Raw genomic sequence first — 17,978 nt, forward strand, 5'->3', positions numbered from 1 at the left:
AAACAATTGATGGACCAATGTATGCATCAAATGTATAAATATAAAAGATAGATTATATTTAAAACTACCTACAGGAAAGTGCAAGTATATTTAGTATAATATTAAAATAATAATTTTTGAAAAAAAAATAAAAATTTCATCAACTACTACATCCTTGATAAAATAAAATATTTTTAGAAAAAATAATATTTTAAAAATAATTAACTGAAAAATCAAATTGCAGAGTGTGATTGTTTTCATACAAATATTGTTTGTTGATTTTCTAATAATAATTCATAAAATAGGTAATCTACCTATAAATTGGTAAAAAAGTGATCATAGATATTAATATGAAATGGATAATAGATGATAACTATTAGCAGTAGGCATTAGGCATTTACTATCCTAGATAATGAGGTAACAGGTAAGTGCTAATTATTTAAAAAGACAGTATAACTAAAAGTGTATTTCAACTTGTAATTTGTATATTTTTAGAATTTTTATTCGCCATCTTAAGATGTTCAGAATAAAATGACATCAATAACCAGTTAGGTACTTATAGGGATACCTATAGTCGGATTCTATCTATTTTGTTAGGTAATACCCATGGCTAGATTCCATATAGTTTAATTAAAATAATATTGCAATCAAATGATACATAAACCTAAATGTTTAGGTATAAGACATTAGTATATTTTATTATTATTATGGGTTCATGTGAAAATTGAACAGGAATTTTTTTTTTAATGCAGGTGAAAATAACGGAAAATGATTTTATAACCTTCGACAAAATGTAATGAATATAAAATCTATCGACAAATTAAAAAAGATTTTAGGTTGATTTGAAATAAATTTAACTATCACAAGTATTTCAAAAGGTTTCAAAAATACTAATATAATAGTTGATAGATAAAAGTCAGCCAAGGTATTTTATCTACTATAGAATATTTTGGCTTTATATTTTTTTTACATTTTATGAGTTCATATAAAATCGATAAAATCGATAAAATCGATTAATACAACTAATACCAAAACAAGATAATCCTTTTTTATATTTATTTATCAAATAATGAATCTATCCTTCTTCGAAGGGAAAATCGAATTGATGGTAGTATGAATAACATAATCACTGGGGATCTGTCAGAACAGCAACTGCCCTCCCAAACGGGCTCGAAAATGCGAAAACTTTACAATAACATGCAGTCCCGAGGTATCCATTTACAGTAATAAAACCGCACAGTCCTGTGAATGAGATTCAGGAATAGTTCTTGTTTCAAGAGTTCTAACATGCATCATTGTAAGCAAAAATTATCGTTTCTTAGTATATAGCACACATACAACATATGTGTGCCGCATTTTAAACTTGTTTGTTCAACACTCGAAACTTATAACTTATAAATCAAGTTTTGTATAATCATTAGACTCTAATGAACAAAATTAACTACCGATCCATGACGAAAATGAAATGAGCAAAAAACAAGAAACAACAATATGGTTTAGCGAATAATAAAATAGCTTCTCGTCAACTCGTCCCTTTTTATAATATTAAATATTTTTGAATGATTTGTATAAGTTGTTTTGATACAACCGTAAATATGCATACCAAAAAACAAAAATGAATAAGTTTTAAATTCTGTAAAATAACTGTTTCATTTTTTTAGAAGATAGATATACGTTAATACGTATTTTATTTTCCAGTTTTAAACTATTTTATAACCTTAAAGTAGGTACATTGTAGCCAATCAATAAGCATATTAAGGCAGATATTTAACAATATATTAAAACATTATTTGTTTCTATTATAAATGCAAATCATAAAGGAATAAATGACTGAACATAAATATATAAAGCTTATTCTACCAAGAATAATTAAATTAATGTCAATGAAAATCTCAAATTAGGCGGCAATTATTAAACACATAATTAGCAATATATTAAATAATTCAACGCAAAAAAATGATAAAATCAAATACCTTATGTATCCTTAATGCAATTTAATTAGCGATTATTATTTAAATATTTAAGTTTCTAATTCAACATTTGAATGATTAGTTTCTCAGTTATTTAAAAGTCTGTACTAAGAATAATTGTCTTTAAAAGTGATTTTAAGAAGGTAAAATATAGATGTAATTTTGAATTTTGTTGATAATTATTATAATAAATTATACTTGGATCATTTTTGTAGATTATTAAAGTTGTTAGACTAATATTAATCACTAAAATGTTCAAATCAACATAGCTCCATATCTTCCAAATTTCAAAGTTCAAACCCATTATCATCGAACTATTATGCTTATTACGCAAAGTTAAGTAACTTACCTATTCTAGTTAACTAACTTACTCGAATTTTGATTCTAATATAACAACATTTTCAGAAAAATTATCCGCTACATAACGCAGGTATAGCAGAAAAGGGGGACTCACATTAGAACAGGAGGTTTATTTTTAAAAGATACTCCATAAGTACTTAGTACAGCAAATCTCAAAATATTGACAATATAATATAATATAATACAATATAAAAAAAATTCAAATAATTAGATTGTTAAGAAATGCATTGTTTGAGGAAATAAGATGGTGGGCAAGCTGGAAAATCATCCTGCATTGTATGTAGAACTAGAAATGAATTAATGAATATCTCTACCAATAATATCACAAAAATGAACGATTTTAACTACAACGACCAAGTCATAGCATTTTCCAAACAATTATGACATACTAAAAACAACCTTTAACGGAGCGTCTCATAATTATTATGTAATAAATTGATTACAAGGAATTAACAAATTCCAGTGATTAAACAACATGATAATAACAATTTCAGGACCAGGATAACAGGTTTAGGTAGGCACACTAACCGTCTGATATATTATATGCCATCCGTTTAACTGTTCTGTATTTATCGCAATATCCTGAATCCTCATCCTCCGAGGGGGGCTAATCCAAATTTATCAGTGAAATTCATTTAATTAGAACGGAAACTTCCTGATTGTAAACATAATCGAATTTGAAAAGTTTTGGAACAACTTTACGCTTAACGTTGTGCACAAGTTACGTGAGATGAAAATCTGAAGGATCTAACTTCAAGACGCTAATTGGAAAGAAAAAAATGTTTACCATACGCTCTCAATCGAAATGTTAATTTATACTGCCTACTTAAACAAAATTAATATTATTTTAATACAGTTTATATTTCTAACACTGTATATCTATTGTCAAATTATTGCAGAGATATAATATTACAATAACTACTCATTTAAATGACATAAAATAAACTAACAAACACTATATACAGTTTCAATTAATTTATACTTCAGCGTTTACAAAGATTTATTATAAATACAAAATTATTAGATATTGAAAATAGATTACCACTATACGTATATTCAAAAAAAAAAAGCAGGTAAATCGTGGATGTTGCTCTGCTGTACAGTAGGTTACAAGTGGGTTACTGTAATGGATGGAATTAAATTTGAATCCAATGATATTATATCATTGTATACGAAAAATGATTCTGAGCGAAGACGGTTTATCTGTTTAGAATATATTATAGATTATTAATTGTGCAAATAAATTTCTTTTATTTTTCACCTGCTGTTGTAAAAATATGTTAGGAGCCTTATATAACATTTTAAATTCTAAGACATGAAAGGAAAATTTTTAATGAATTTCTAGCATATAATAATTTATGAATTTTCGTGATTTTTACGTATGTTGTCTAAAATTCAAACTTTGAATGCTTATAAAAAAAAAAATTGTGACTATAAATTTTTTTATTTTTCAACTGCTATTGTTACAATGTGTTAGAACTTTAGAACCCTTGTATTAAATTTTCAAGCTTTTCTACCGAACAAATAATTTTTTATCGATATTTATAGAAAAAAAAGTTGAAAAATTAAAATGTCAGTTAACAGCTCAAAACAAATCTAAATATTTTGAAAATTTTATCAAATATATAAAATGCCTACATAAACATTCAGTCAAAATTTCAAGTAACTGCAGTCATTTGTTTTAGAGTTACACCAAAATAAGGATATCGCTAAAAGTGAAAATCAAATGTTGTAAAAATTTAAATTTCAAATGCTCATAAAAATTTAATTTGAATTTCCGGTGGACTTTTTATTTGTGGTAAAGATTGAAAAACTTGTAAGGAATCTTGTATTAAATTTTCAAATCTTAGATATAAAAAGAAAATTTTTTATGAATTTCTAGCTTAAAATAATTTGTGAATTTTCGTGATTTTTACCTATTTTGTCAAAATTCAAACTTTGAATGCCAATAAAAAAGAATTGTGACTGTGAATTTCTTTTATTTTTCAACTGCTATTGTAACAATATGTTAAGAGCATTGTATTAAATTTCCAAGCTTTTCTGCCTAACAAATAAATTTTTATCAATATTAATTTAAAAAAAACTAATAATGATAGAAAATTTCAAATGCCTATGAATAGTTCAACTTAAGTCGAAAATTGTATGGTGGGTAGAATATACTTATATAAACATTCGGTGAAAAATTCATGTATCTATGGTCATTTGTTTTAACGTGACATAGTCACAATTTTTTTTTTTAAGCATTCAAAGTTTGAGTTTTGACAACATATTATGTAAAAATCACGAAAATACAGAAATTATTTTAAGCTAGAAATTCATAAAAAATTTTCTTTTTATATCTAAGATTTTAAAATTTATTACAAGGCTCATAATATATTTTTACAATAAAAATTGAAAAATAAAAGAAATGCGTAGTCACAATTTTTTTTTTACAAGCATTCAAAGTTTGAATTTTGACAACATATGTAAAAATCACGAAAATTCGCAAATTATTTCAAACTAGAAATTCATAAAAATTTTTCTTTTTAAATCTAAGATTTGAAAATTTTTAATAATCTATAATATATCCTAGACAGATAAACCGTCTTCGCTCAGAATCGTTTTTTGTATACAATGATATAACATCATTGGATTCAAATTTAATTCCATCCATTACAGTAACCCACTTGTAACCTACTGTACAGCAGAGCGACATACAAGACTTACCCGCCTTTTTTACTTTTGACCCCCCCAAAGTACCAACTAGATTCACTTTCTCATCGAACGAGGTACTGAAGTCAAAAATCGAAGTATTTTTACTGCCCCAAAACGTGATGACAGACACAAAAAAAACACACACATCGTTCCGCTCAGAATGTAAAATAGGTTAAATTGTTTCAAAACGAGATTAATTCAGAGATATTCTCTACTTTATTGAATAGGTATAGGTATCAATAGTAATTTTAATTAATAACAATTTCAGAATTCCCAATACTATTAAAGAAAAGGCTAAGGTTTTCTACAGTCATACCACTTACTTTAACCTACGTTAAAGTTCAATATAAATCATTATTAAACCATGTATGATCGTCACAAATTAAGTTTTTAATAAAACGTCTAAATCATAGTAACTTAATCAAATTAATACATTGAAACTTGAAATCAAAATGTAACAAAGTATAAATAAAGTAACCTAAGTACATATAATTGACACTGGACAGCAAGCATAATTGTTGGGATACAAATAAATAACAAATAATATATTATGACTTATTTAGTTAAATATTTATTTCATTATACAAATTTTATAAGTATAGCAAAATGCTATATTTATAACTAAATATTAAAAGTTATAATAAAAGATTTTAATTAATTAGCATATATATTTTAGAAAACATATAAATCCAAGATTTTTTTTTATTGTTTCTCGTATTTCTAAAAAAAAATACTAAACTTAACGAAATTTTTCCTAAAAGAAAAAAGAAACCCATAAAGGAAATTACATAAATAAACAGTTTTATGTTACAAGTAATATTGAGATTTATAAAAATTAACTGAAGTCTCGATAAAAGCTTTGATAGATGTGTTTAATCTTTCATAATAAGTACTTAAAATTAGGAAGTCTAAACTGCACTACTTACCGTTCGCTGTACAGTAGGTGTTAAGTTTACATCGCCATTAAGTAGGTCACAGTAATGGATATATTAAATTAGAATTAAATAATAAATCATGCAAACGAAAAGCGATTCTGAACGGATACAGTTTCTCAGCCTATATTGATAAGTAAATATCATGATATATTATTAATTGTTATTACTGCATGTATGTTCATTTATTTTACAATTAGTAGGTAATTTGGTTAGTTCCATTGATTTTTGTCGATAATATATTGATAATATTGCCATTTGAAAAAATAATTGTGAGTATAAAATGTCAATAACAAAAAATGTGAAAAAGTATGATGTAGATTTTTTTACTGCAGTTTAGCTGCTTATGATGAATATAGTATTAAGTTTTTCAAGTATTTTGATCCAAAAAAACATTTTATAGAAAAATTTATAGAAAAAAAACTAAAAATAACCGAAAGTTAAAAATATCTATGCATAACATAAAAAGAGTCAATAAATTTAGAAAATTATACCATGTTTAGAAAATTATAATATAAACATTTTATGAAAATGTCAAGTATTTATACAGTTATTCGTTTTTAAATTACAACAAATTAAGAAAATAGTTTGATAAAAATTAATAAATCGTTATTTAACACATGAATATCCTAATTCGTTAAAATTTAAACTTTAAAAGTTATAAAAAAAAATATTTGTGACAACGGAATTTTGATATTTTTCAATTGGTATATAAAAAACTGACGAAAAACCTTGTATTCAATGTTCAAGATTTTTATCCGAGCGAAAAATTTTATATCGAAATTTACAGATAAAAGCTTTAAAAAAACCCCGTAAAATTACTAAATGATTATATTATACACTCTACTACAGCAGTAATGCCCAACCTTTTTTTCTTCGGCGGGCAACATTATCAAAATATTTCTTTCACGTGGGCCATCATGAATTAAATATTTCAAATATACACTATATCAATTTTTTTTTGATTCTTGAATTGTCTGTACAACTTGAGGAGTGCCCTGTGACAACACGAAATTCTATTTCAGAAATGAAAGTCATGTTTTTCGAATATAAATTATTTACGAGATAATTTATCCGAAAACATTATAATATCAGAATCAACATTTTAACAAGTAATTTTTGAGTTACTTATTAACTTTGTGTATTAATTTTAATAGGTCCATGTTATAATAATGGATTTGGAAATAATAGTGAATATAATGATTGAAACATGTTGCTGATCTACAATAATCTAACATTAATAACTTGTAAAAACGGTTCAAGTATAATTAGTACTAGATCCAACATTAAACCTGTTTATATTTTGTATAACCACTTTTAACTTTTAAGGATTATTATCTTAATGAACTTCGGTAAAATGTTGAATTGGTGCATAAAAATTTTCAAACAGATTATTCACTAAATAATTTACAGTAAAAAGGGGGTTTTTATTTGAAAAAAATAAGTTTATATCACCGCAGATAACGCAGACCACTCCTTACGTAGTACATAAAATGCAAGAATTTGAAAAAATGGCTTCAAGTATAATTAAAAATTCCATGAAACAGAATTTGAATGAACTCGTTAGTAAATGAAAAACGGGAGCGAGAATGCTTGGCGAATCACTCTGTATAACTCAAAAAGCCTCAAAATATATTGAAAATGTTGTCATGTTTTAAGTTTTTTTTTTTTAGTTACACCAAATAAAAACTAAAATAGTTTTTGATAAAAAATGATTGTACGTAAACTTCCTATTTTTCATTAATTTGTTTTTTGTTTCACCTGATTACTTTGAAAATACTAGACATTTTCAATTTTCACCATTTATAATAGTACCATTAAAATAGATCTAATTTTCTACCAGAAACCATCCCCCAAAGTTAAAAATTGAAGCATCTTTCTACAATAAAGGGTGTGGGTACCGTGTACACATATACTAAAAAACACACACACGTCCTTGTAAAATCAATGCTTTCATGGTTCCTTTCAAAATCTAAAATGCATAATAAATCGTATATGGTTATAAGTTTATAACCTATAATTATAAAACCGATGTTTTAATACTTTTCTTCTAAAAATAAATAACGAATTTTTGATAATATAGCTACTAAATTATGAAACAATAACATAAAAAATTAAAGAAAATCACTATGCATGACCATGCCAACTTCTTGATTTCGATTTAATAATTTGTAGGTACAAAATTAAAAATAAGCAATAATAGCCTAACCATAATATTTAACTTGCTTAAATTATCATTACTGAAACTTTAAATCAAATATCTTCTCTCAAATGCGAGCTCAAATGGTAAATACTATCTAAATAAAGTAGATGTAATAAATAACAATAGAAGATTTAATAAACAATTTAATAACTACAAAACCAAATAACATAAAACGAAAAATTAAAATTGTAATTAAAAAATATTTTTATGAAATCAACATTGATATGACGTCTTAGATTGTAACGATAAAAACAAAAAACTCGATGGACTCTATATGCGACAATAGGCATATTAGGTATTCTAAGCGTATATGATAAAAACATAAAATATCTAACATATTTTCAATTGAATTATTACAACCAGCTTACTTAAATTATTAATTAAATCAACACTTTAAATTTAATGATAAAATTGACTTAACATAACACAAACACGTATTCAATATTATGTACATTATACAACTCTATGTATTTTTTTTAAAGGATTACAAAACAAAATATTTGGATATTTTTCATACATTAACAATTATTATACAAACAAATAAAAAAAGGCGGGTAAGTCGTGGATGTCGGTCTACTGTACAGTAGGTTACAAGTGGGTTACTGTAATGGATGGAATTAAATTTGAATCCAATGATATTATATCATTGTATACGAAAAACGATTCTGAGCGAAGACGGTTTATCTGTCTAGGATATAATATTAAAATTTTTATGAATTTCTAGTTTTGAAATAATTTGCGAATTTTCGTGATTTTCGTGATTTTTACATATGTTGTCAAAATTCAAACTTTGAATGCTTATAAAAAAGAAATGTGGCGATGTATTTCTTTTATTTTTCAACTGCTATTGTAAAAATATGTTAGGAGTTTTGTATTAATTTTTCAAATCTTAGAATTAAAAAGAACTTTTATGAATTTCTACCTAAGATAATTTGAACATTGCCGTAATTTTTACGTATTTAGTTAAAATTTGAACTTTAAATACTTATAAAAAAAAATCGTGCCAACGTATTTTTAATATTTTTTTAACTGCTTTTGTTACAATGTGTTAGAAGCCTTGTATTAAATTTTCAAGCTTTTCTACCGAACAAATAATTTTTTATCGATATTTATAGAAAAAAAACTAAAAAAGTTGAAAAATTAAAATGTCAGTAAACAGCTCAAAACAAATCTAAATATTTTGAAAATTTTATCAAATATATAAAATGCCTATATAAACATTCAGTCAAAATTTCAAGTATCTGCGGTCATTTGTTTTAGAGTCTTACCAAAATAAGGACATCGCTAAAAGTGAAAATCACTTGTTGTAAAAATTTAAATTTCAAATGCTCATAAAAATTTAATTTGAATTTCCGGTGGACTTTTTATTCGTGATAAAGATTGAAAAACTTGTAAGGAATCTTGTATTAAATTTTCAAATCTTAGATATAAAAGGAAAATTTTTTATGAATTTCTAGCTTAAAATAATTTGTGAATTTTCGTGATTTGTACCTATTTTGTCAAAATTCAAACTTTGAATGCTTATAAAAAAGAATTGTGACTATGAATTTCTTTTATTTTTCAACTGCTATTGTAAAAATATGTTAAGAGCATTGTATTAAATTTTCAAGCTTTTCTGCCCAACAAATACATTTCTATCAATATTAATTTTAAAAAAACTAATAATAATCGAAAATTTCAAATTCCTATGAATAGTTCAACTTAAGTCGAACAACATTATTTTAAATTTATTTTCATGGATAAATAATTTAATCGATCCACTTCTATCAAAAATTAAATTTTTCATGAGTGGACTACCTAAATACAAATATATTTTAAATATTATGTACAAAAAATAAACCTATACTTTTCTTTTTATAATAGTATCATTGTACAATTATTTATCCATCAACAAAATAATAAGCAATAGGTACCAATATTTTTTTATAAGCTTTAATTTTAAATATCAACCAAATATGATTTTTTTTTTTAAAGAAAACCCTCGACTTGGCTATTGGGATAAGATCCAAATATGATTGCTAAACATTTAAATTAATATGTATTTACATTACATACATTTAATTTGTGTTTTAGAAATAATTAACCAATATAATTTGTTAGGTATTTAATTATTTATTTATGAATAATAAAAATATCGTAAATCTAATAACTTACCTTCAACATTATAATTAACACATAATAAAACTACATCGTAAACTGTAAATATAGTGAATAATATTAAAATAGTATGAAAATCTATTATTGCACTCATCTGTAAAACTTTTACCAAATAATTTTGTAGCCAATGATGTCAGATACAAAAATGTATGTCAACAATTTTAAATCTATATATCTAAGTTTAGTTGATTAACGTCAGAAAAACTTTAATAAAAAAGAAAAACTACATTAATTTATGAAAAATGTATACAATTTATAAATGTTGAAAGCATAAGTAAAGTATACTTTTTTTATTAGCTTTTAGTAATACTATTACAGCTCATGTATAAAACATAACTAATTTAACAATAAAATATTAGATAAATAAGATAAAAAGTATATCTTATTATTACTATTAATAAACACAATACTAGTATTACACAAGTATATTACCTAAGTTAAAATTAAGATTTTATATCCTAACCTATACGATTTTCATAAAAAAAAAAAAACAATAAATTTGAATAATTTCTTTAGCTTTCGTCATTCTCATCTTGTTTTAATCAATTACTGTATCAAGTTTTATTTAACCTGTTCACGTTTGTTGAGGTATTCTTAATCAAACATCGCAACAAAATATTTTCTCTCCAGAAAACAAATAACATGGGCCAATTAGATTAAATCGAAATGAGAGAAATATACAACCTTAATATACTGCTATATACTATGTTTACGAAATTAGTAAATAATAAATGCGTATTATTAAAGCTTATTGTTTAGCAGACATTTTTAAACTTTAGTCACATTTATTAAACAGATTTATACTTAATATACGTTTTCGACTGTCAAACCATCCGATTAAAATATATTTTCAAAAATAACTTTTCTCCTCAAATAATTAACGTTATTTACCGGAAACCGTTAACATAAAACAGTTAATGTAGTTATTAAGGTAATTCAGTAACCATCATATTGAGTTGTAGTACGGTCAACGGATGTCATTCAAACGTCCGTATCGTTAAGCTCTCTAAGTCCTAAGCTTAAAAACTTAAGCAAATATTTTTGCTAACATTAACTTGTAAACACTGATTACATAATGAAAGTATATTACAGAAAACTTTTACAACTCATACTTACATAATTTGAAAAATTAAATCAATTTCCTGTATACTCGTCAACTCAAATTTGTTTTGTAAGTCTTCAGTTTTGAATTTTTGAAGATTTACTTAATTTCAGATATATATATATATATATATATACAATAAACCTATATATCATGTATGTGTGTATTTGTAAATAATGTGATTTCTATTCAAATGAACCAAAGAAAACTTGATGTGTAGAGTAAAGGCGAAAAACACGGAAGTGTGACAACAAAAGAAGGTGCTTCATAAGAGAAGCAAGTGTCACAGTCAGTATAAGAATTATGATCTTTGCGAATAACCAAATGACAATGTTTTAAGACTGATCGAGGTTTAGTTAGAAAAAGCAGTCGGTCTGACACAAAGTCAACATATAATTAGATTATTAAAATATATTTACTCTCATATTAACTATACTTAGGGTCTTTTTTTTTTACAATAAAAAAAGTGTAAAAGCTGTATTTATAAACAGAATAAGTAAAAGTGATTATCATACATAATAAAAAAAAAAAACACATGAAACATATGATGAAAGAAAGTCATTCAACAATGAAACCCTAAAGATAAAAGATATTTTTGGTTTATAATTGTAACCAAGATATTTATTGGTACAAAATATTTTTTTTGAGCATTGCATAATTAAATGCTTATAAATGTATAAACTGACATGAATTTCGCACATCACAAGTTATTTATTTGATAAAGTAGAGCGTATATTCTATGAGTTAAATAAAGTAACAATGATGTTGGTAATATATACGTGTACCTACACATAAGTACAGCATATGCAATGTATACTGTATAGTATATGATCAAATAATTAAATTGTCTATTTTAAAATCAATGACATGGCAGTAAATATTAGATCAAACTAATAAAATAAAATAAAACAAAACAAACTAATTCTCAATTAAGACATTACTGTTTCTAAAAGGAATTTAGAATTAAATATAAAAAACAAATAACAAGTAGTAAACAATTTGAATATATTATTGATCTCGACTTAAAACAACAATTAAACTAATGCAGTGACGATAAGATGGCGACGATGGTCTGGTTGTATTTGGTCAGTGTCTTTCTTTGGCTCCTGAACACCAAACCAGACAGAACTAATGTAATTTGTTTTAAATTACTTGCGAATAAGAACCCCTTTTCCTTTTGCCAAGAAACAAATTATAACTCAACGATGATCGGTACGCCATTAATCTCTGTCAAAAACCGAGCAGCTCTCCAGGGAAAAAACCACTTTTCCGATTTTGAAAATTACTAACAATAATAATTCGACTCATGACGCTGATTGGTGTCTACAACCGAACGTCAAAAGCAGTTCGATGGTTATGTTTCATCCGACAAAAATTAAAGAAATACGCTATTTCATCCAAGCTTATAATGGCCCAAATCGACAAACTACATTGTTTTAATTAGTTTTAATAACTTATTTATTAAATTGATACTTCAATACAATTACACTATTTATTAACATTTATATGTATGTTGTATAATAATGTATATTATTTCATAATAATATTTTGAACGATAAATTAGCTACACATTTGCCAAGAAATATACTTAGATAGAAAGATAAATATTACTTATGAGAGTGTATTCTTTTTCTTTTTTTGTAATAATTTAATAATATCTATATTGTATTACGAATCGCATGTATTATTAATCAATAAAGTTTAGACATATTTAGTTTTTATATATTTTATACCTATAATGTTAAATACTAAAGTAAACTTCATTATAAAACTAGTGGATAGAGTTACACCTACACTTAATGATTTCAGTCCTGAACCACAACGTTAAAATTACGATACTATATATCTTAATACTTCATGTTTACATATAGATACTACAAAATAAACAAGAAGCAATAAGCAGTACACTTAAACATTATAGTATCATTGCGTATGCAGAGACAAAAAAATTTAGTTTCTATGGTACCTAGTTGACTAGTTAAATGTTTTAACAAGGAAAATAACTGGAACAAAAAATAAAAACATAATAAGTACCAAATAATACAAGGAAAAAATACACCATAGTATCAAGGATTATATTAGATAGGTAGTAGGCACCTACTATAGAGTGACAAGAATTTTATAGAATGAGAAATATTCTTTCATATGGATAATATTCATGTGGTATTTATTGTTAATACAATTTTAAGATTACAAGTTACAAGGTACAGCATTAACGAAGTTTACACAAAGGTAGATGCAATCTTCCCATAACATTTTGAACCTCTGAACTAAATGTTTTTATGGGCTCTATAAAAAAAAGCATTCTTATCAAAATTTCAATAACTATAAATTCATTTCAATGATTCCCTAAACTTCAGGGCCTACAACCCCCCTTTTGGGACCCTGAGTAGGTGTGCCTATTTAAAACGTAAACATCTTCGATATTAATTAAATAAATGATATTACTCAGCTGGTTATGATATGGAGCATTCTTATGACTTATTTATTATTACCTAACTCATAAAATAACGACAAAAAATTCTTAAAGTATGCCGTATAATTTTTGTCTTTTTATATTGTGATAGAAGCTTAAATTTAAAAGTTATACTAAATATGCTGATAACTATTTATTATTTGGATTGACGTTGAATGGCGACATTGGCCATTATTTAACTGTTTGCATCGTCAACAAATATGTATTTATATAGTTGTGTGTGCTATGAAAATGTATTAAAGTACCAAATGTACCGTCAAATAAAATAAGTCGGGAATTCCTGAGTTCTAATCAATTACTCAATGTTTATATTAATATTTCTAGCAAAAATGTATTTCATAATAATACATAATTTTAATGTTTTTTAAGAGGACGCCACACCCGCATGTGTTGTCTCCGTCGCGCGTCGTACAAGTGCGTAGCATAGCAAATATTACGCTCAGCAGATCACGTTTATCTCCGTTAATTTAAAATTTAGAGTGAATTGACCTATTATAAAAATTAAAGGCATGATACCGAGGGCATCTCATGGGCTTTTTATAATATTTTAATTTTAAAGCGAGTTATGAGTATTTTAAAATTGTAAATTATTTTTATATATCTAAAAATACTCATAACTCGGTTTAAAATTAAAATATAATAAAAAGCCTATGAGATGCCCTCGGTAATAATCTTGTCTTTAATTTTTATAATAGGTCAATTCACTCTAAATTTTAAATTGAAGGAGATAAACGAGATTTGCTGAGCGTAAAATTTGCCATGCTACGCACTTGTACGACGAAGACAACACATACGGGTGTGGCGTCTCTTAAGTTCGTATTATTTTTTTAAGTATTGGGTATTGACTATGCATGTATAAATTGATTCTATAATTATAAACAAAAATCCCTTTACTTCGTATTTATTTTAACATAAAAGATTTTTGATGATGTCTTAACACTAAGTACACTCCACTAATATTGTGTAAACATCTACCTATTTCTTAAGGTAAACGCCTCAGAAACAAAATATAAATCAGATCACATCAATATTATGTCATTCTGTTGACATCATTTTGAAATGTCTTAACACGTGGATCTTATTATCAATAAATATTATGAAGTCACTGGTCTCATACTACTCCGATAACCTTCTTCAGCTTTACAAATAAATCCAGAAATAAATCTATACGTGACAAACAAATCTTTATAAGTGCAATATATTCGAAACCAGTTAGTTGCTTGGGAGACGAGCAGCTAAGGTCCCCTGTCGTCGTAGTGCTACGACAGCAACCGCAAAATAATTACAATGTTTGATGTTTCAGACGAGATCAGAGAAAGTAAAAAATTCTTCTACTATAAACATATGACCATCAAGGAACACACTAGTTGCGTGAAAGGATCAGGAAAAAAGTCGTACGCGTCATTTAGACTACGCAAATTCACCATAACCGGTTTGATTGTACTTTTTACCTATACTATTATTACACTAATATATAATGACAGTTATGCAATTTAATTCAACAAGAACATTAAGTTACTGTTATTGGGTCATAACCAAAGAAATCGAGAGTAAAAACTAAAAAGTAATAATAAAACAAGTATGAACAGGATACAGTAAATGTATATTATTAACACTCATTGTCATCACGCTTCACTCTACAACTCGACGTAATCCAAACTTGTACTATTTTAAATTTTATTTCGATTACAACTTAGTCCCTTCCACGCCAAACCAATTTGTGACTATGTTCTTTCCAAAGCCCGGCTGGAATCAATAGATTTTGCGATGTTTTTGTAATTTTTTCTGTAGAAATATTGATTTATTTTGCCGGTTTTACCCTTAAGTAAGTCAGTAAAGCACTAAGCTGCATTTCAGAAAAATTGTGAACTTAAATTTTATATAGATAAATACATAATACATAAAGATTTTTAAAGATTTGTTTTTAAGAATTATTGTAACCTCAATTAAAGCTTATAAACATTGCAAATATATTTTCAACAATTATATTTCGTAATTGATGTATAATTATAAAGCTTCCATACATACTACAAAGTTATACATTAAAATTAAGCTGCAAAGAGTATAATCTAAATTGTAAAACTTATTAGTCTATCCAAGACAACAAATAAAATTTAATAAAAATAGTTCTTCACTACAAGAATAACAAGATCTTCAACATTTTTTGAATAGGTAGCTTATTTCTATTACAACTATGTAAAGAAAATAATAAAAAGATTCACTCATAGACCATATTATTATCAACCTTTGTATGTGCCAACTATTAACTCATTAGTATTGATTAGTTACGGACTACAGATCTACATTCAAGTTTAAGTTGTGTATCCATTGTAGAAATTTGAACAAGTAATTTTGATTCTATTAAATCTATTGTTAAATTAAATTATGAAAAGTAAATTTACTTGTCCTATGTTGTTGAAACCATGTTTAGCTGCAATTTGTTCAGCCTGACCAGAGCCTTTTGGTATGTGCACGGCGAATTGATTCATATATATTGGACGCTGACGATGTCCCACGCACAAGGTGACAATGCTTAGGCACAACAGACCAAACCATGGTCTCATTGTACGTAGACAATCCTAAAATAAATAAATGTACAAGTTTAAATCATAACAATAAAAAATAATGTGAGACGATCAAATATGATGATCTAAATATATAAATCTATTAAAAGAAACTATAAGAATTAAAATAACGTATACCTAATATGAATCGCAAATTTAAAAATCAATTTGGATAAGCTTAATAAAATTCAAATTATACTTCCAGTGATACTTACTAAAATGTACAATACATTTTTAAATATGGTACAAAACTACAAACCGACTTTTAATATACTTAAGAGATAAAAAATAAACTTATATACTAACCATCAGTTAAAAACCAAATAAATCATAAATCTTAACTCTTATTATAAAATAAAAATTAGTAACGGTTTTGAAAATAGTAAAAGGTTAGTAAATTATAAGGTACCAATAATATAACTAATAATATTTGATTAAACTTTTGTTTGACAAAGTATCAATAAATATATAAATATTAAAAATAGATAGTATCCAAAACTACTCAAAATAGTTTGTTTTAAAATAATAATTTATTGCCTTAAAAGATGTATTTTACTGAGCATTTAACTCATTAAATAATATTAATAAAATGTATATATATATATATATTTCAAAGGTTTGTACATGTTTGTATATGTAAGTCGGGAATATACTTTTTTTTATATAACTGCATTATGAAATATATACCTATTATTTCATAACCTCAGATATAAGTAAATAATATAATCATATTCTAATGATATTGGTATGATAAATAACAAAATTATAGTGTTATGTACATTTTCTATAGTGAGGATATCTGTAATTTCTTGTTAAGTATACTTAAAAATAAAATCTAATGGAAATAAATTTAATAAAACTACCAGATGTTAATTTCAATAGATTTTTAATATAAATTTTAAAAACAGCTAAAGCAAAAATTAGTTAATAATACTAATATTAATATTAAAATACTACTTTAAATGAAATATATTATAAACAAATCCTATTTAACCTCAAAATTAAAGGGGGTAAAAAAGAATAGTATTGCCTAAAATGAATACATCTCCTATTAAGTCAGAATAAAAATTTTATTTTAGAAAATACCTAATAAAAACTCAAAAAACCTATTCTACCATTTCTTATAGTATACCTCATAGTATACAGACTATTTAAATGTGTGTACATATCTAATGTTTATTTGTTTCAGTAAAGACAAAATAATTAATTATAAATATTTTAAAATGTGTTTCTTTAAACACACATTTAATTAACACCTTTATTGATATTTTTAATAGACATTAAATTAAATTAAAATGTAATATTGTTTAGGTACCTCGTCAAATTTAAATAAAATAATTTTACAAATCCAATTAATATCTAGGTGAATACATTTTTTGCTATTGAACTTGCAACAAAGGCATTATGTTAAGTACATACATAAATATTTAACTTTTTTTAATTGATTCAGGTCAGTATCTGACAATGGGCCTAGACATGAAATTTTTAGCTGTCTCTACACATGTACCTATATTTAACTTTGGCATAAGAATTTCTTAATT

At 25.3% G+C, this 17,978-nt stretch overlaps 1 protein-coding gene across 3 annotated transcripts in view; it reads right to left on the reverse strand.

Annotated features, from left to right (window-relative positions):
• Positions 1 to 17,978, reverse strand: part of Fur2 (furin-like protease 2) — a 140,248-nt gene that overhangs the window by 121,749 nt on the left and 521 nt on the right. For all 3 annotated transcript variants that reach the window (XR_016190777.1, XM_089222394.1, XM_089222393.1), the window contains exon 2: positions 16,276 to 16,452. Coding sequence is in view for 2 of the 3 variants with exons in the window: in XM_089222394.1 (XP_089078520.1) it covers positions 16,276 to 16,437 (162 nt within the window). In the remaining variant the exon portion in view is untranslated. The remainder of the gene's footprint in view (positions 1 to 16,275; positions 16,453 to 17,978) is intronic.

This window comes from Diuraphis noxia, unplaced genomic scaffold (genome assembly GCF_037042655.1).
Source record: "Diuraphis noxia isolate RWA-SAM2 unplaced genomic scaffold, SU_Dnox_SAM2 contig0003, whole genome shotgun sequence".
Classification (NCBI taxonomy): Eukaryota; Metazoa; Arthropoda; class Insecta; order Hemiptera; family Aphididae; genus Diuraphis; species Diuraphis noxia.